The 20,507-nt window shown below is 44.0% G+C and overlaps 2 protein-coding genes across 5 annotated transcripts in view; one reads left to right on the top strand and one right to left on the bottom strand.

Moving 5' to 3' along the window:
• Window positions 1-20,507, top strand: part of LOC119177330 (N(G),N(G)-dimethylarginine dimethylaminohydrolase 1) — a 111,368-nt gene that overhangs the window by 22,220 nt on the left and 68,641 nt on the right. The window contains exon 4 of one of the 3 annotated variants that reach the window (XM_075878400.1): window positions 5,890-6,802. The exons of the other annotated variants lie outside the window; for them this stretch is intronic. Coding sequence (XP_075734515.1) covers window positions 5,890-6,018 — 129 coding nt within the window. The 3' untranslated portion in view covers window positions 6,019-6,802. Of the gene's footprint in view, window positions 1-5,889; window positions 6,803-20,507 lie in introns of those variants that run through there. 3 annotated transcript variants of the gene reach the window in all.
• Window positions 88-18,569, bottom strand: LOC119177331 (cAMP-regulated phosphoprotein 19). 2 transcript variants are annotated; one of them, XM_037428803.2, is made up of 4 exons: window positions 17,890-18,569; window positions 10,459-10,569; window positions 7,724-7,920; window positions 88-769 (listed from the first exon to the last, which is right to left on the bottom strand). In XM_037428803.2, exons 1-4 carry the CDS (start codon window positions 17,956-17,958, stop codon window positions 724-726), a joined length of 423 nt encoding a protein of 140 aa, XP_037284700.2. In that variant the 5' UTR covers window positions 17,959-18,569; the 3' UTR covers window positions 88-723. The 2 variants fall into 2 exon arrangements, with proteins under 2 accessions (XP_037284700.2, XP_037284701.2); XM_037428804.2 differs by having other exon boundaries at window positions 88-766; window positions 17,890-18,548.

The following is a 20,507-nucleotide window of genomic DNA, read 5'->3' as shown; positions in this document are numbered from 1 at the left end:
TTATTTGCCTACTAATTGCAGCATTGGTCGGCTCTTTTCGAGTTGCCTATCAAAGCGGCAATGGAAATCGTATTGAATGGACGAAAATTTCTGCGCAACGTTTACTTTACCTATTACACTAGCTGCACATATTACAGCAAAACATTCTCATCGCGGAAGAACACGTTACAATGCAACATATGCTTCAAAAATATGTGTAGGCTATTAGTAAAAAAGTTGTTCTGGAAAAGTTAAATATACTGAAAGCTTGCACTTTTTGGCACACTGATCTTAAAGCTGTACATACTAGTTTTTCTATTTTTTTTCTGGTTGTAATCATTAGGGAAATACTTCATCTCAAAACATTTTTTTTGCATGCACTTTAAAGTAATTAACATTGCAAGTAAATATATTGCAAACAGCTGGAAGCATATAATACAAAACCTTGTTGGTCGGTGACACACAATGGGCAACAGAGCGAGCAATACTTACTGTTAGGGAAAGAAATACCACCCTGAGCACCAACCAAGGTTATTTCATGACATTAATTAAAAGTTGAAACCAGTGCATACCTATGAATAGTCTGAGAGTCCATCTAATATTCAGTAGAATATGTGTAACGTCGACAGTGTGTCAAAAACAGGTAATACAAGACCGACCGAAAGCAAAAAAAAAAAAAAAAACTGATAGCATGAGGCAAATTACAGGTTCTTGACAGGAACTCTATCTTCTTTGTCTTCTTTATCAAGCGAGCTGGCTGTGTGCAGAGGGCTCCTCTTCAGCACTGCTGCTGAAAGAAAGGAGGCCAACATGAACATATGGACATCTTGCAGAAAATTCCAGCGCTTGGTTTTGTTCCGTTTTCAGTATATGTTACCGTAATCAAAATAGCTATTATGTGGGAACAATTTTCATGCACATGTGTCTAAGACTGTCAATCGCGACACTTCGATGGTGGGTCGAAGCAACAAGCAAGTTAAACGAGCTGACCTACGACCATCATGCAAATACTGCAAACTAATTGGACAACTGGAGTTACTATCGCATACTTCTATTTGCTAGAGGTAAAATAACAAGGGACGTTTTGTGAAAAATTCAGTTAAACCGGCTATGGTTCCATATTGCATCTGCATAATTACTTGCAGTTTACCATAGTACTATAGTTACCTGGGAGTGCATCAATTTTCCTGCCAAACTGCATTTAAATGGCTTAAGTAAATATGAGGTTAGGATTAACTTGAAAACAGGCATCCAAGAAACAGGAGATGTAGGAAATCTTAATATGTCGTTACTGAAGGTACCTACCCGCTAAGCTTATATAACCAGGGAGTAAATAGTCTTTTTTCAAATAAATTACACAAAGACTTCCCATCTAAAACAAGGCAAACCTCTCTAGTAGCAACTTCAACAGAGAAAGTGTAAATTTAACAGACAAGCTGTGCAACCAAATACATCTATGATTGCGACTATGGCATTAGTAAATTATGCGCAATTATGTCAAATCATTAAATATTCAAGACTGCAGTGGTTGAAAGGAGCAGCAGGTAAGTTTACTATTGAACTTCTTAATCTGCAAAATAAAACCCTGCAACACTTTTTCAGCATGGTCATGAATTGATGCTAGTCTGTAGTTGAGGTTTTTGGGAAAGCGCGAGCAAAACATTACACTGCAGCATGTTACGTTTGGCCTGGGATTTACGATGAGTTTTCAAAGCTAGAAATCGTTCCCTCTCTACAAATGATGCCATATACCTAAATTCATGGCGATTGACCGATTTAAGCATCGTGGGCAGCATAGTTACTGTGGCCGCCGCTGGAGGCCACCACGTGGCCTGTGCACGCTCACACTGAAAATAGGCTGTGCATTTGAAGGAAGGAAAAAAAAAAAGAAAAATTGTGGCGCACGTGACGCTACTTCTTTCCCCCGTGCCAAGCTTCGAGCGCGTTCTTCGAGAAAGTCCATTAACTTTGCTTGTACTTCACGAATTCTAAAAAAAATTGCAGCAGTCCACTCATGTGGCAATAAACTCCTTTAGCAAATCCATTCGATAGTTACTTCGAAAAGTGTTACAGGGCCTCTTTAACAGACAATGAAATGAACGTTGGCTGCTAACATCTGGTGCAGTATCGCATTATACTCATTAGGGCATTTTAGCAGTGCAGGTTTACATACTGCAATATGGGAACGCCTTATAGGGTACTTGCTTGTGTGAGTTGGTAGCTATTCATTGTCACCTTATTGCACACTGCTTAAAAGATGAACACTTGGGAAGAAGGACTACATGGACACACGCACAAACTTTCAATTGGGTTTATTAGACACATAATGCTTTTATGCAATTGCATTTCATGGTTAAAAAAGGTTTTCAAAAATGAATTGCAAAACAATTTTTATACAGTACAATTGAAATGACCAGTCATGGCAAGGTAACATGCACCTATCATACATCTTGCATTACGGGTCAAGATACATCATTTCTTTCTGCGTCAGTGCCAAAGAAGCCATACTGATGCAGACATCTTCCAGGCGGATAATCTTGAATGCCTCAATTATTGCGCGCATCATCTGATTACTGTGCCTAGCTATCACTTTAGTTTTTTGGAAATCTGGCTGGCACCCGCAATCTCTACAATGCAAGCCTAGGTGCCCTTGCACCGATTTGTACACATTGTTGCAGTGCTTCTGCAGTCTTTCGTTTAGGCACCTGCCCGTCTGGCCTATGTATTTGTTTCCACATGCGAGTGGAATCACGTAGACAACTTTTAAAATGCAATTCACAAATTTGTTTCTGTGGTTAGTTGTGCACGCACTTGTTTCATTCACGATTTTCTTTCCTATTTTGCAAGGAGATGACAACTTTCTGGGTGCTGTAAAAACCACATTCACTCCGACATGGCCCCCGGTCTTTTTTAGACGATGGGAGATGTCATGAAAGTATGGTATCACTGCAATCCTGCAACACGTCCCATTTTCATTCTGGGATTTTTGCTGCTCTTGCTCCTTCTGCGACTTGACTGATCTCAATATAGAGTTGGCCACTGACCTAGTGATGCAATCTGGATACCCAGCCTTGGAGTGAAGTGATAGCTAGGCACAGTAATCAGATGACGCGCGAAATAATTGAGGCATCCGAGATTATTCGCCTAGAAAATGCCTGCATCAGTATGGCTTCTTTGGCACTGGCGCAGAAAGAAATGATGTATCTTGACCCGTGATGCAAGATGTGCGATAGGTATGTGTTACATAAGCATGACTGGTCATTTCAATTGTACTGTATAAAAATTTTTTGAGATTCATTTTAGGAAACTTTTTTTAACCATGAAACGCGATTGCAGGAAAGCATCATGTGTCTGTCCAATAAACTCAGTTGAAAGTTTGCACTTGTGTTTGTCTAGTCCTTCATTCCAAGTGTTTGTCTTTTAAGTAGTGCGGCATAAGGCGAAAATGGGAATGCCATACCGTCACAGTCGGAATGTTGCTTGCTGTTTTAATTTAAAAGACCTGCATTAGCCACTCTCATTGTCTCACAACATTACCGTGAGCATGGAGCTACCCGCACGGCTAGAACTTTATTATTGTTTTTTTTTTCTGGTCGTGGTGCATATGGCACGACACAATAATACCGCAGCACAAATGCTAGGGCATTACCATAGCTGTTAAAATACCCTATTGTGAAGAAAGGCAGTGATAAGCACCAGTTGGACAGCTATCGATTAATCACTGTCACATCTTTTCTGTACATAGCTTGCACCTTTGTCACTTGACCTCACTGCTCAGAGTGAGTCGGTCATATTGGTGAACAGCGGTTATATCTTGTGCAACGCTGCCTCGCCACACCGGCGTTTTTCTTCCTCCAATGTGTTTATTTGCGCAGTTGTAGATTGTTATAATCATAGCGACAGCTGCGAAAGAAGCATCCCACCAGCAGGTCCTGGAAACTCGGCGCTAGTTTCGGTTTCAAAAAACATGCACGCTCGTAGCGTTTGCCGGGCATCCAAAGATCCGTTTGAACGGAGTAGCTTTGATGTAAATGTTCGCATTTATCGGCTTTCACAATTCACAAATGAAACAAATCCGATACCCCTGTAAAGTACTTCTCTTGTTTATACGTCGTTTCTTATTCCTTATTTTGTGAATTTTAAATCAGGTGAAGCGCGAGAAGTGATTGGCTTGCATTCTTAGCGCTTGCCTCCGCTACTTCTCGCCCCTCACTGAGCAATACTAGAAGTTGGATCGCGCTCAGTTATCTCGCTCGGTTGGCATGTCAGCTGTAGAAAAGATTAGGACAGCAAGTTGTGGCGAGCAGAGAACGGAAGGCGCAGTGAGCTACGCCAAACAAGTCAACCATGCATTCGTCGAAGATGGCTTAATCGGGCAACGCATGTTTTCTGTGGCTCTACAGTTTGCAAACCCAGGGATTTATGGTTACGCAAACTTTTTTCAGCGTTTTGTAAAGGCAGTGGGCGAGCACAAAAATTTGGACCTATTATTTGAGCAGGTATTGATTTTGCACGAGTACATACGAGTAAACCCAGTTCTCTGCAAGCCTGACTGGACTGACGAAAGTGTTGTGTCGCCCGACTAATTGTTGAAGACAGCAACCAAGCTCCTGTCGGGAAAATGCATTTATATTAAAAGGCTTGAATTCGAGTTGGCTTGGCTACATAGTTTTTGTTTTTTTTACTTTCGGCTTGTAGTTCAAATGATGTCATAATTATAGGAGACCTGCTGCTCATGAAATTCTTGCAGCCGCGGTTTCAAAATCTTCAAGTTTTTACTTCTAATAATGTCACTCAAATACACGTAATGGAATAGATGTTTCTAAATATTAATACAGAGAATGTCAATAGAGCCAACGTTTTGACAAGTAAATTTTTTTTCGTCAAGGAAATGCTGTTGCCCCGACGAAGACAAGTAATTTTGCCAAAACATCGTTTCCAGCAACGTTCTTTCTCTAAAAACTTCTGACCGCTTCAAGCCTCTCCACGATTCTGAACTTCAGCCTCATTTGGTACTCAAATTCCGTAAGAAAACTATGTGAGCTATAATAACAAAAGTGATTGAGACAAATACGATGTTCCTATTCTCGATTGTTGATAATTTTCGTATTGGTTCAGATATTTTGGGTTCAAGGTTTGCTTATGTTCATATGTCAGTTGTAAGTTAAAGCTGCGTTTATTAATTGACCCTTTCACACTACGTGTATGTATGCATTTTTTTATACAAAACATGCAATAGAAAGTGCATTTCATTTGTGTCGATCGAGCTTAATCTTGCTGAGAAATCAGTCAGCTATACTTTCGCCTCTTCAGAAATGATGAACAAAAATAAAAAAAAGATTAACAAAAACTTTTATGACCGCATCGCCCAAGCGGCCAGCGGGCCTGGTGGTAGTGGTTAGAAGTAGAAAAAGAAGAAGGTGCCTAATTTCTGCAGCCCGCTGGTAGGGAGCACAAAGAAGGCAAGAGCGCATTACGTTTGCATGCGAGATTGGGAAGGGAGGGCTTTCGTGGCAACCCTTCTCTCTATTTATCAACATATCCCACTATTTAGGGACCTCACCAGTGAGGTCATGAAAGAAATTTTTTGTGTGATTTATTTCTAGTAGGATGCCCAGCAACCGTCAGTGGTAAAAGCGGCGCTGCTGCTGCCGATGGTGAATACATGGGAGGTATAGGGAGTCTCCGCCCCCTGCCACCACTACGATTTTTTTTTTCTTTAATACCAAAGATTATGCGAAAAGGCTCAGCACCAACCATCGGAGAGCATGACTGGCACACATAAGGTGAACAGATTTCGACGGAGAAAACCCCCAACGTTCATGTGTGTGGAGCTAATTTTGTAGTAGGAAAGCAAAAAAAGAGGAGAAATGAGGGCACTAATTAAAGCAGACGCTCTTGTGTTCGTAGGAAAGCCGTTCACATTGTTCATCGAGACGAACCGAGACTGGGCGCCATCTCAACGACGCGGCTGCAGCTTCAAGCATGAGCGCAGCACAACATGAGGGCGCAGTTAGCAGCGTCACGAAAAGTGGCTAGCAGAAGCCGAACGACGCCGAGCACAGGCCGATGCGTGTTGAAGCCAAATGCAGCTCGCTCTCGAGGTCGAAACCCTCAGTACTCATTCACACAGATGTACTACATACATATTTATGTTTATATATAACAACACGGACAGTCAAAGGGACACGCAATTAAAAAACATGCTGCCTGGTGAGCATCTTGCTGCACTCGCATGAGAACTAAGCGCACATCAGCATTTGTTAATTGAGCAGTCTTCCTGCATCTCTGTATTTCATAATGCGGGGCTCTCGAATGGGTCACTTTGATGAACTGTTCTATTTACCTCTGTAAGCACGGTCAAAAGTACGGTCAAGAAGTACCTTTGCAGACCGACTCTTTACCAAGCCGCTAGTAAAAGAGTTATACGATTCCGTTGACTTGTACGCCTTTATTTCGCCCAGAGTAACAAAGTTAGAGCTGCGAACCAAATAGTTTACGATGCCGTCGTGCGACACTTTGGAAAGGTGAAGATTGTCGAAGTCGTGTCTGTGTTAAGTGGAAGCGTGTAGAGACCCACTCCATCACACAACTGCACCTTTTCCTCATAGCAAGCGCCCTTGCCTTATAAGTTCTCAATACTATGCCGCATTTCACAGCTGCTATGTGCCAGACACGGTTCGAACACTGTAGTCGTACTATAGTCATACAGCTGATCTTTGAGGCTATTCACCAATATGGCCGCTGCACTAGGACAACAGCAATGGTGACGTCATGTGCAAGTCATGTATACGGACTTCTACAGTATTGTTAGCAGACGCATTAAATAAACACAGGCTGAAGGTTTTATAGGGGATCACGCAACACGGTTTCTGGCTAGCTTGACGCTTAAAAATCGATTTCTTTGTTGCGACATAAGCCATCGAGATCGCAAAGTGAGTAAGATGAATATATTGTGTGCGTATGACTGCGGATCACCTTCTACTGTGGGCAGCGTTCAAGGAGATGGGTCTGCCCTCCAACATGCAGCAAATCCTAAAGGCACTGTACAGAAGAAAATCGGTGATCCGATTTCCTTCTGCACAGAGGGCAACGTGGTTACCGGCAAATATATCTAAGAGGCTGCATAAGTGATTCTCTTACTCGCCTTCGTTCTTTACGATCCTTGTTGCCGGCATCGAGAGCAAATCGATAGAAAGAGACCCGACATTCAACCTAAGCAAAGGATTGGTGCCAGCCCTCTTTTATGCTAACGACGTTGTGCTGCTGGCTGACAGTGCAAAAGAATCTGCCCTGGCTAGTACACTTATCTCTAGGGAAAGCACGGGTGCTTGGGCCTGCGCTTCAACTTGTCGGGGGGGCTGCAGAAAAAACCATAGTAAGATACTGTTGAGACAACTAAACGATGATTAGAGCACTGGTGGTGTGCGACCTATCTCTGCAGAACCGATCAAATCCGACTGCGAATACCTCACCTCAGTAGCCAACTGTTGTTCTGCCAAGGACAGATTTTCCACTAATTTACCCGCTACAAAGAGCAAGGCAGCAATTATTGTAATAATACTCATCAAACGTAAAACTAGGTCACATAACACGTGATCATTGGAGGTTTATCGAATTCTTGCGCTCAGTTGAGAGCAAAATACATCGCCCGTGTGATGCTGCATTCAACCTCCTCAGACAACAGCCGCATACGTTTATCATGACTTGTAGAGCGCCACAGGGCAGGGTAGGCATTCCGCACCTATTATCAGAAGAAAGCTCCGACGCCAGCTTGCTCTGCACTTGCGAGTTCTTGCGTGGTGGCAGTGACTCCACCGTGGGGATTATCTTCCCCGTGGGGCTCTGGAGGATAGTGGGGACACTTGGGCCCATCTGCAAAACCGCTTTTTGGGATTTTTCCTTGGCCATGTAATAGTCTCCGGAGTCGAAATACAGTTGCTGCACACATGCAGTAAGAAACAACAATAGTTAATGTCAGAAGGTGACTTTATATATTATAGAAGTGTGTCGATTTTAGTGCCAATGTGACGATAGGATTATGAGGCACAATGTATAGGTGAAGGCTCCCGATTTCGTTTTGACAACTTGGGAGTTATTTAAAATGTTAATGTGTTCAGTTCAGTTTATTTACCTTAAGGTCCTTTTGAAGCAGACATGACAAAGGGTGGGGTTTTAATTCTGCACACGGTTTACACATTAATTTCATACTGGTTAATGACATGGGGAAATAAAAACTGGCAGGTAATGGCGACAATATCAGCAGGAAGTTCGTTCCAGTTTTTGGTAGTTCATGGGATTAACGGGGCAGAGAAGCAAGTGCACCTAAAAAGTGGCCCTTTTCTTTTACATTTTGCCCCTATCTAAATGCAGTTGTGGGAATGGAACCAGCGATTTCGTGCTTAGCAACGCTTTTGCCGCTAGGCTACTACGGCTGGTGCAGAAAGTGATACGACTGCTCTCTGCATAACTTTGCGTTTTCGAGCCATATATTGTCTGATCAGGCACTACTAAAGTTTTCCGATGTCACGAAAAGCCAGCACAACTGCGAGCCCGCCTTTCTTATTTCTGTAGTTTTTTAGCATTAGTTTTAAGTTCAACTGCTTTCAGAAAGTGTTGCAAGGCCCCTTTAAGCGCGCTTTAAGATTTGACCACTCTCTCCTGATTACCAAGGTTCTATATTCTGGGTGACTCCCGGTGTTATATATATATATATATATATATATATATATATATATATATAATATATATATATATATATATTCTGTTTCTGCATTACAAAATTCTGCTTTTGCGAGCCTTTGGTTTGGTTTGGATTTATAACGTGAAATTTATTTTGGAGGCTGTTCTCTTTTTCAACTATTGGGATATAGTCATTTTGCACTTGGTTTGAAGCTTATTCGCAGTTTGCTATTAAAATATTTCTGTTGGACATGTTATCACAAAAGGGCACATTATAAACGAAGTCATGCTCCGAGTTTACGTGGCCTACAGCTATCTCTTTCAGTAAGCAACTATAGCTATTCGTCAGTCCGGCTATTTATGAGTGTTTCAATCTTGTTTTCACTTGCGAAGTGCTTAGTCTCATATCAATTGGCTATTGTGCCTACTTTGTGTTCATCATGGCTTTACCCATTTGATCTTTACCACTCACTATAGTACACCAGTGGAGACAACTGCCTCATCGAGACCTTGAACATCTACAATGCATAACTTTAGGCCTTCTGCTTTCACTATCACAAATCTCACCTAAGTGTACTCTTACCGTTCGCTCATAACGATCTCGATAAACTGGCAATATGAGTGTGACATTGCACTCGTTATTACAAACCCGGTGTTCTGGGGATTAAGTGCTCCCCCTTGTAAATGTATGTAGTGTCAGATGAGACCTGCCGATTAAAAAAAAAATCCAAGTCTGTGCAGACACACAGAAGGGTCACAGCAAAAGCTACAAGAGCGGCCTTTGAGAGCCTTTTTTTAAACACCGTTTGGGTAACTGCTACAAGCACACTTGCTGGCTACCGACTACACTATAAATAATTTTTGTGTAGTAGGCCAGCATTCACCATGCTATCCATCATTCTTCGGAGAAGCGTGTTATCCGCTACACACTTGCTAGGAATATTGTGCATTTTTTTTTTTTTTTTTTTTTGCAGTGGGTGACCAGGATGAACAATTATGCCTGAAATGAGTGTACGCCACTGTTAATTCGCATTTTGCGACACCTGGTTGTTTTTTTGATGCTCGAAAACGCTTTATTACTCATGTTAACGCGGTTCCTTTCCCGACATCAGGCCTGCCAAAGGCAAGTTTAGAAAAGAGTTCCAAGCACCAGCGTGGCTCAGTGGCAGAATACTGGGCTGGCACGCAGCGGGCCCGTGTTCGAATCCCATTGTGTCCTTCGCGTTTTTTATTGATTGTTGTTTTTTTTTTATTTCTTGCTAATCTGATTACGGACACCGGCGGTGGTGTTCTGATCTTATAACAGCTTTCACTGTAAAACTAACTGAAGCCTTGACTGAATCATTCATTTTATTTGTAGCACTCTGCTAATTGACAAAACAAGTCTCCACGTGAGAGTTCATCATATGAAATAAATATATAATGAGGGTATTGCACCCCAAAGCTATACGGTAGGATTATGAGGAACGCCGTAGAGGGCTCTGGTTATTTCGAGCCCATGGTGTTCTTTAACGCGCACCTGACAGAGCACATGGTCCTCAAGCACTTTCGCCTCCAGCAAAAATGCGGTTGGCGCGTACGGGATTCGATCCCACGACCTCCTGGCCAAAAGTCGGGCACCATAACCAGTAGACCACTGTGGCGGGTATTGTATAAAATAGAGCAGTACTTGATGAACACAGCTGATATATACTGCAGCAACACCGGGACAACATGCAAGGGGAGGTGGGCTTTTTGTGGAAATGTAGAACCTCTCATTCGCCTTACTTTCCGATGCGACTGTCACGCAAGTCTCACCCCTTTCTGCAGTCGTTTCCGAAACTGCAAGGGTCCTCCGGACATTGTGCTGGTCGGATACTTATACTTGAGCTTCGGTTCCTCCGCATTTTCTGTTTTTTCCATTCTTGGCTGCCGAAAATAAGAATATGCGTGACATATTAGACACCACAGCTGCGCAAGAGTGCTCTGCGAGCAAGAGAAACTCTGCGGCATCAGCTCGAATCGAAATCCCATTCACGACAGAATAAAATCACGAAAACTTTGCTATTCGGACACACTGTCTCTGTATTTGACTGATTCAACATACATTACTGTGTTCCGTGCCGGTAATTAAAAAAACTCACAGCTTTGCCGCAAAGGCGAAGCAATGAGCGTGATAGGAACAAATTGGAAGGTCACGTGCAGAATGACAAGCAGATCGAAACGTGCCCCGCGTTTCTCATGTACAAATGACGCACGAAAGTCTTCACAGACACAGATGAACACGAATCAGCATCTCGGTTGTTTCGTCGCTGTGTCTGAAAAGCACGCCCTTTTCGCAAACGCAGGCTGTGGAATGATTGCAGTGACCTTTGTGCGCCTCGTAACTACAACAGAATCGTTCCAGTGCAAGCCCTACACCATCCAAGACGTATGCATGATTCTCCCCATCGGGAGACAAGGGCGCGCGAGAGATCGTCCACTCCCCACCTCTCTGTGGGGCAAAGTACGCGTGAGAGACGAGAGCCGTCGCGCTCTCATTTTGCCATCTTGCTGATAATTCTGAAAACACGATAGCCCCCCCCATATGCCTGCCAGCAGTGGTAAGTGGTAGATATAAATAGCTTGCCATTCGAGCGTTGAAGAAGGTACCTTTCAGTGGTTCATTGATGAACGCCTCGCATTCACGACGCGGAGGTTCGACGTTCGATTCTGCGCGCCGCAGTCTTTTTTTTCTGGCGTTATATATATATGTCGCGTAGGTGGACTATTCCAGGGCTCGTACGCACGGTGATAGTGTTTCTGTGAACTGTGCTTTGATGACGTTATCGTGGATGAGACTTTGTCGTCTGCCAATTTCCACCTGCATCATCATCATCATCATCATCATCAGCCTGACTACATCCACTGCAAGACAAAGGCCTCTCCCATGTTCCGCCAGTTAACCCGGTCCTGTGCTTGCTGCTGCCAATTTCTACCCGCAAATTTCTTAATCTCATCTGCCCACCTAATCTTCTGTCTCCCCCTAACCCGCTTGCCTCTCTGGTAATCCAATTAGTTACCCTTAATGACCAGCAGTTATCCTGTCTATGCGCTACATGCCTGGCCCATGTCCATTTCTTCTTCTTGATTTCAACTATGATATCCTTGACCCCCGTTTGTTCCCTAATCCACTCTGCTCTTGTCTCATAAGGTTACACCTACCATTTTTCTTTCCATTGCTCACTGCGTCGTTCTCAATTTAAGCTGAATCCTCCTTGCAAGTCTCCAGGTTTCTGTTCCGTAGCTAAGTACCGGCAAGATACAGCTGTTATATACGTTCCTTCCTCTTGAGGGAGAGTGGCAATCTACCTGTCATAATTTGAGAGTGCTTGCCAAATGTGCTCCACCCCATTCTTATTCTTCTAGTTACTTCAATCTCGTGGTTCGCCTCCGCGGTTATTACCTGCCCTAAATAGACAGTCTTTTACAACTTGAAGTGCACTATTTCCTATCTCGAAGCACTGCTCTCTTCCGAGGTTGTTGTACATTACTTTCGTTCTCTGCAGATTAATTTTAAGACCCACCTTTCTGCTCTCCTTGTCTAACTCCGTAATCATGAGTTGCAATTGGTCCCCCAAGTTACTCAGCAATGCAATGTCATCGGCGAAACACAGGTTACTAAGGTACTCTTCATTAACTCTTATCCCTAACTGTTCCCATTCTTTATGAAGCTCTATGGTAGCAGTTGATCCCGTGTAGATTTCTTCCAGGATGTTTATATATAGTACTTCATCGATGCCCTGATTTTGCAGTGTCTGCATGACGGCTGATATTTCTACTGAATCAAACGCCTTCTTGTAATCTATGAAGGCTATGTGTAGTAGTTGGTTATATTCTGAGCATTTCTCTATTACCTGATTGATAGTATGAATGTGGTCGATTGTTGAGTAGCCTGTTCGAAATTCTGCTTGATTTTTTTTTGGTTGATTGAAATCTAATGTTTTCTTTACTCTGTTAGCAATTACCTTTGTAAATAGCTTGTATACTACAGAGAGCAAGCTGATCGGCCTGTAATTCTTCAAGTCCTTGTCCACTCTTTTCTTATGTATTAAGATGATGTTAGCGTTCTTCCAAGGCTCTGGTACTCTTCCCGTCAGGAGACATCTCGTAAACAGGGTGGCTAGTTTTTCTAACACAATCTGTTCTCCATCTTTCAGCAGATCTGATGTTACCCGATCCTCACCAGCAGCTTTGCCTCTTTGCATGCTCTCCAAAGCTTTTCTGACTTCTATCATTACTGGTGGGGTGTCATCTGGGTTACTGCTAGTTCTTACAGTATTGAAGTCGTGGTTGTCCCAGCTACTGTACAGATCTCTGTAAAACTCCTACGCTATTTTAACTATCCTATCCATATTGGTAGTTATTCTGCTCTTTGTCCCTTAGTGCATACATGCGATTTTTGCCTATCCCAAGTTTCCTCACTGCTTTGACGCTTCCACCTGCAATTGCCGTTACTGAAAGTGTGGAACCAAAACTATAATACGTGAGCATGATAGCTGTCATTGTTTAAAAGCAGCACCTTCCTTCGTAATGGAGACCTCACCGAGAGTTCAGCAGAAACATTCTACGAAGAGGAAAAATAAATGAATAAATATAACTATTAAAAAAAAAAACTCTGGCTGGTTTGCGGGAAGAAACAGCTATGGTGGCCAGATGTGCGTTACTCGCGAAACATAACATATTCCGCATGGCCTTGGAATCGAAGGAATATCAACGTAACGATAGTTATAGCGCGAGAACAAAACGACGGCACAGAGACAAGAAGTACACGAAAGACACGAGTGATATCCTATCCTTTCGTGTCCTTGTTTCTGTGTCGTCGTTTTGTTCTCGCGCTATAACTATCGTCATGCCATAACAACTAGCCCCAGCTGCCACACATCAACATAACGCTTGAACTGCGAGTACGTCAAGGCGTGGTCGGCCGCGTCACGTATTCACTGCCGCTGCGTGATCTTAGCAGCGGGTGCAGTTATCCGGAATTTAAAAAAACATACGCAATCGATCTAAATTTTATGCTGCGGACGAGCAGGATGTAGCATTGGTGCCGGTCGCGTCAACTCCCGTGTTCCTTGCTACCAGGCAAAGGACGCGCTCGCTGGATTTCGTGCCGACCGGTTGTGCCCTTGCGATCTCCGACGACAGCGCAGCTCTGGCCGACTGGATTAGCACTACGCCATCTGTCGCCGACAAGAGCCAGTGGTGCCCCGTCCTCGGACTCCTGCAACCGTATCCATCTTTCCCGTCTTCTCCTTACTTCCGTCGTTCGCTGTCCCTGCGCTTCGCTCTCTCCCTCTCTTTACCTTTTAATCCTATCCTTTAATATATACTTCTCTACCCCCATCCCTCGTGAGCTACTGTTGAGGTGTCCTCCCCCTGAGAGACAGTTACGGGCTCACTTTTCTCTTCTTTTCATTTAAAATCACCCCCCCCCCCCCCCCCCGCATCAGCAGCGGTCATACTTCAGAAAAAAGAAAAATGACGGAGAGCAGACGCTAGAAGTAGGACGAGTGGTACGATACTAATTTTTCCTTACTACTTGGAAGTTGATGGCACCGGCCGCAAGATCTGTGGCTCAGAAAATCACTAAATTTTTCGGACATAATTCGCCTGCTCGTCGGCGCTTACGCGAAGGCGAAAATCGCCACTTCTTTTGTCGGTTATGACGCTGTCTCCGTTTAACATGATCTCGTTGACTACCTAAAATGGTCTAAGCGCGGAGACCATGCGTCGAAGCTGAAGTGTATAGAATGAAACACAGAGTCTCTATACAGACAGACTTTCCCAGCTATCTCTTTCGAGAGTTTGAAGATATGCTGGTACACTCCATGACGACGTGACCAAATGCATGTTTGCTAATTAACTGACAAATGAAGGTGGGCTAAAATTTTTAACGAGTACGTTGTCGATTGGTTTTTAAAAGCTTTGATGGGACAGTTTCCAAGTGCTTAATTAACTGAAGTATCAACGTTTTTCTGCAAAGATTCCCGTAAAATACCAAAATATATCGCGTCACATGTCCGTTTGCGCGCCGAGAATTACAGTGCTTCCGTTGCGCGTAAAAACGATTGCTTTCCTCGCGACGGTTCACGACACCAGACGCAGCGGTTATCGCTTGTGTGGCCGCTAGCAAAACTTGGGGTAATCGCGAAGCCAACAACATCGTCGCTACCCTGTCGAGGCAGCACAATCGGCCAAATGTAAAGGCCCAACCGCGTGCACGCGATCTTCTAGCAACAAACGACAGCGAAGAGTGACAAGATTTGCCGTTCCGGAGGCCCATTTCTAGCCGTGGCTTGTCGCGGCGCGCGTTTCTGGAAAACTAGAAAAGATCGCTTGTCGCCCAGAAGCCAGCGCGACGATTTCCGGCAAAATGACTGCACCCCTGATCCTCGCTTCGGTTGCATTGTGCTCTCGATATCCGCGCGTACTTCAAGGAATGCAAGGTACCGGCCACCTTCTTCAAATTCGCATCTCGCGCGGAGAGAGATGTTTCGTTGGTGGCTTGTGACACTTATGGTAGCTTGCTGCAATGTAAAATGGTCATGTGCGTTGTCATGTGCGTTGAAGTGCGTTGTCGTAGCGTATGCTTCTGGGCACCTTTCCGCGGTTAAACCAAAGATTGCGAAAAAAAAAAAGGTCCTGAAAAGCTTTTATGGATTCCTGACCCCACGCTAGACAGTAATAAATTTGACATGCAATCGACCTACTGGTAAACTTCTTTTCGCAATTCATGAGCATGCACGTGATAGTTTCCAAGCTAGCAACAATGACGCTTTGTCGCCGTCATCTGGTTGCAGCCGTCGCGACATGAAGGCGCGATGGAGCAAGTTTGTCGCTGTCGCGCGCGTTCATACGGTTGGGCCTTCATGGTCGTTTCCACACGGAACGGAACGTTAGAGAAGAACAGCAGTCACGGCGAGCATTGACGCGCAAGTCGATATTATTTGTGTTATTTCTGTTGTATGTGTCATTTCTTTATCTCGTGAGTATATATGGAGTAAAAAAAAACACTAATACGTAATAGATATAATCTTAAAAGCTGTTTAAGCTTTTACAAACCGATCTGGTACTTTCGCATTGCAATTTCTTGCTCAGCTTCGTAGTTTTAGAAGTTGGTAAATTAAGCATGCCCATGTAATTAAGAAAAGACAAAATAGTGCGACGTATTCCAGGAAATAATCCAGGGGCTCCGGAGCCGGGGGGCAGTGGGGGCCGTCGCTTCCGCAGGTTAGTAGTAACCAGGGGGGGCATGCCCCCACGCCACTAACAGCTGCTACGACGTCGCCTCTCCCCACTCTTTTTCTCGCCATAGCAAAAACAGATGTATTAACGCGCGCGCGCACACACACACACACACACACACACACACACACATACACACACATATATATATATATATATATATATATATATATATATATATATATATATATATATATATATATATATATATATATATATATATATAAGGGAAAGAAGTGTATACCTAAGGGCTCGTTTTTCCGTGTTTTAACACAATATTAATGAGATCTAACAGACAATAATGCCAAAAAATGTACAGGGGAAGTTATTAGAACCAATGGAATGTAAATAAGAAGAAAGAAAAGTGGAGGAAAAAATAACCAGCCGTGAGCAGGAATCGAACCTACGACCTTCGAATAACGCGTTCGATGCTGTATATATATATATATATATATATATATATATATATATATATATATATATATATATATATATTTATAGCCCCTACAATGATCATTAACATAGATTTCGTAGCGTCGCCATATTTGTTAGAATACTGGCTAGAGATAGCTGGGGCACCCTGCATACAGGATTGTTGTATGCTTGGTTAGATTTAACCTTTTGCTTAAGCTGAGAATCATGCTAAACCTTAACGATAATCGGCGAGACCGTCAGGAGTGGGACTAGGCGCACCCTACAACGAATCGCCGCCTTGCTAAGACTGTTTCGATTTGGAGCCTATCTGTCGGAATTGAAAGTTGCACGAGCGATAGCGCATTGCCCTATGCCGGGCCCGCAACATGCTCCTGAAATCAGTGTGCAAGCGTCGATCGTAACCAGTGAATAATTGGGGAACTGACATCACGTGTGCCGATGTCGTATTGAACTTTTGCATAAATCTGCATATATTTGCCGGCACCCAGAACAGTACTACATTTTCAGACATGACCTCGGCTACAAATTCTGTAGCCCCGCGGCGGTGGTCTATTGTCTAAGGTACTCGGCTGCCGACCCGCAGGTCGCGGGATCGAATCCCGGCTGCGGCGGCTGCATTTCCGATGGAGGCGGAAAGGTTGTAGGCCCGCGTGTTCAGATTTGGGTGCACGTTAAAGAACAGCAGGTGGTTCAAATTTCCGGAGCCCTCCACTACGGCGTCTCTCGTAATGATATGGTGGTTTTGGGACGTTATACCCCACATATCATCATCATCATCATCATCATACAAATTCCATGCATCCTGAAACTTGCTCCAAGAGGCGGTAAATGGGTTTTGTAAAGATAGCAGCGAAAACAACCCGAGTTTGCCGCAGATAATATACTGTCAAAATAAGCGAAGTCAGAAAAAAAAAAAAAAAACTGACGACTGCGCAGTAGTGCGTTTGAGGCACAGATACAGGCGGTATGCGCAGGCTCTGTATGTGGGCAGCGATGTGGATTTTCTACCGTTCCTATGCTATGACCCTCGATTGGCCACACTGCACACATTTTTTTTTTTTTTAAGTCTAGGTAGCTGCACTTGGTGTTAAGAACTGAAGTATGGGAAAAGTCGGTGCAGAGGGCCAACCGCAGCAGCAAATAACCCAGAGCGTATGTTGCTTGTTTGCTATAAAAAAAGAGAAAAAAACTGAAACGCTGGGAGAATACAACTGCTAAATGTAACAAAAGAGTCAAACGCATCAAAAAATTAAATAAACGTGTACCAAGCAGTTGACGGGAGTAGAAGGTAAGAGTACCGCGGAATGCATTGTTGCAGCTACGCGTTCTCTGCCTGCTGATATCCCCTTGATGGGGCCGGTCAGACTACGGCACCCACCACTTCTGCGTCGTGCGGGGGGGAGGGGGGGGGGGGGCTTCAATAGTGTTGAATGCCGAGAGGACACGAGCGAGCAGCGTCATATCACCCTATGTAAGAGAAGTAAGTTCACTAATTTCAGTGAAGTCGAAGAAAAGTGAAGTACTCACCTGTTCATTCTTGTCTGCGGTTTCGTCGTCTGCAGAACGTCCCGCACCTTGACTGTCGTCTGTGTCCATAACTTTTAACAAACGCTAAACGGCGAACTCCTTTAAAAAGTACACTCTTGCAGCTTAGGCAACAAAGAGGCTCGCCTAGTTGAACGGCGTTGCAACAGGCAACTGCTGCTGCATGCGGCCGAACGCAGGTTTATAACTGTCACGTGACCTGAGTGCAAAATTTCTTTAGCTATGATCGATTGTCACTTGGTTCGCGGCACCAATGCGAAATAGTAACGATGCAGAAATCGCTGGAAATCAGTGACACCCCGTGCACCGGTCGCCCAAAGGCAAATGTTGAATTTGTCATATTTCGAGAGTTCATGCCGCTAACCCGTAAGTTGACGAAGCTGTTCCTGCTAATGTAAGACATGTTCGCCAGATGGCAGAACCATGTAGCTGGAAACGTTCTTTGTCGCAGTCTCGGCTCCACTTTGGAATCGCGTGAAATCGAAGTGCTTGTAACAGCCGCGGCTGTGCGCATGGAAGTTCGTGATCGGAGTGTCATTCTTGAAACATGCTGGTCACTCGACCAAGTTTACGAGTTACGACACCTTGAGCATGACCGCGGGTTCTCAAGTTGTTTTCCATTGAGCCGTGACATTACAGTGGTCGTTCTTGGAGCCGTTGGCAGCTCGTCACCGCATCCCCGCCTCCTCCCAACGTCGCTTACCTTACAGCAGCCACTATTAATGACATGCATATTTTATACGAGTCGTTTATTTATTTATTTTTGGCAATACTGAGTTTTTGTAAACATGATACAAAGGTAAGGCGTCTGTCGTATTCGCACGCTAACTCCACGTCGAAGAGGAATTACTTCGTGCCAGCTAAAATGACGTGTAAGTGGCTAGCTAACAATAATTAACCTTTAGTTATTGACTTCAAGGCAGGTATTTATATGAAGAAACAGCAAAACAGCCATTCGGGGTAGCTGCAGTATTTGTTCATCTTGACGGGGGAAAAAAAATGGGGTGCACTAGCAGGCATTTGGGGGGCCACAGTAAAAATTCAGTTGAACAGTGCACACATCAAAACGAGGTGTTTTTGCTGCACATAAATATAAGATGTCCCACGGTTTTAAGAATGTGACCGATCGCTTCGATCTAAAAGTTTTTTTTTTTTTCCTCGACTTCATGACTCCATTTAAACTGAACAATGTATGTTGCAAAATAGAAAATTCAGTTGCCAACGCAAAGTTCCTAGGAAAAGAGTGGTGCCATGTTAAACACAGCTCGCCTTTTGTTCAATGTGCAGCATGCGTTGTGTACCAGTAACTGCTGTCGTGTGGTCGTTTATATGCGCGCCAAACTGGCCGTTGCATAAGCATTTGTTTGCAGCTTCATAAAACAGCGGTAGCGGCATTGGAAGGTACACTGCCAATTTTATGAAAAGGTTTGATTTGATTTGTGGGGTTTAACGTCCCAAAACCACCATTTGATTATGAGAGACGCAGTAGTGAAGGGTTCCGGAAATTTCCACCATTTGGGGTTCTTTAACGTGCACCCAAATCGGAGCACACGGGCCTACGACATTTCCGCCTCCATCGGAAATTCAGCCGCCGCAGCCGGGATTCGAACCCGCGGGTCAGCAGCCGAGTACCTTAGCCACTAGACCAACGCGGCGAGGCATGATGGATTGAAAAACTTTATTTCGTCAGAAAGCAACTGAGGATGATTCCGTGTTAGATGGCCATCAACCCAAGGTTGGCGGAGACCTGTGTGGCCCACTCCACGACCCTTAACTGGACGACTGGGTCTGAGCTGGTCAACACGGCCTCCCAGTGCTCAAGAGAGGGATCACGCATAATATCCACCGGCGGCGGCACTATGCTACATTCCCAAAGTATGTGATCATATGTTGCCACAGCCTGACACCATTTGCATTGCGGCTTAATCTCCTCCGGGTACATTTTGTTCAACACGTAAGGGTTGGGAAAAGGTCGCGTATGCAGTTTTCTCCAGACGCATTCCTGCGCCTTAGTCAACCGCTTGTGCGGGGGCGGATAAAACCTCCGCGGCGGGGCAATTTTATGAAAGGGAACACGCCAGTGCGTGGTCTGCGCGCTTGCTCCGGCGGTTATCCAGCGGCTGCTTGCGCCGTTTTCAAGCTGGAGCGAGAGCAACTGCAGCTAGGAGTGTGCGAATATCAAAATTTTCGAATACCAATCGAGTACGAATACATAGCTTCGAATATGAATCGATTATCGAATAATGAAAAGAAGCAATTTTTCCCCATCAGTAATGTTTTTCTCAATCATATATTTATGTTGAAAACAGTACAATTGTTATTATAGTAACATAAAGTAAAAAAAATGTTACCATCTGTACTTGCCAGAAAGCATAAGACTGTAAATAGTTGAGCTTGTGACTGTGATGTCTTGGGTTCAATCCACATGTCGAACAAACCTTTTGTATCTTTTTTATATTACAAAAAAAAAAGAGAAAAGCTTTCGTAGCTGCCATGATGACTGGTTTGATTGTGTAAGAGTTAGCAGCCATGTAGTTAAGTCTAAGCGATTATTAAAGCAGCCTAGGTGGTCACAATTCACCTAGGTTTCCACACTATCA

This window comes from Rhipicephalus microplus, chromosome X (assembly GCF_043290135.1).
Source record: "Rhipicephalus microplus isolate Deutch F79 chromosome X, USDA_Rmic, whole genome shotgun sequence".
Classification (NCBI taxonomy): Eukaryota; Metazoa; Arthropoda; class Arachnida; order Ixodida; family Ixodidae; genus Rhipicephalus; species Rhipicephalus microplus.
This window is presented reverse-complemented; position numbering and strand designations above follow the sequence as displayed.

Excerpts from the sequence above, each read along its gene's own strand:
- LOC119177331 (XM_037428803.2), bottom strand. The coding sequence starts at position 17,958 with ATGGACACAGACGACAGTCAAGGTGCGGGACGTTCTGCAGACGACGAA. Across the intron at positions 10,570-17,889 it reads CCGCAGACAAGAATGAACAG|CCAAGAATGGAAAAAACAGA; the intron begins GTGAGTACTTCA and ends TATTTTCGGCAG. Across the intron at positions 770-7,723 it reads GAGCTTTCTTCTGATAATAG|CAGCAGTGCTGAAGAGGAGC; the intron begins GTGCGGAATGCC and ends CCTTTCTTTCAG.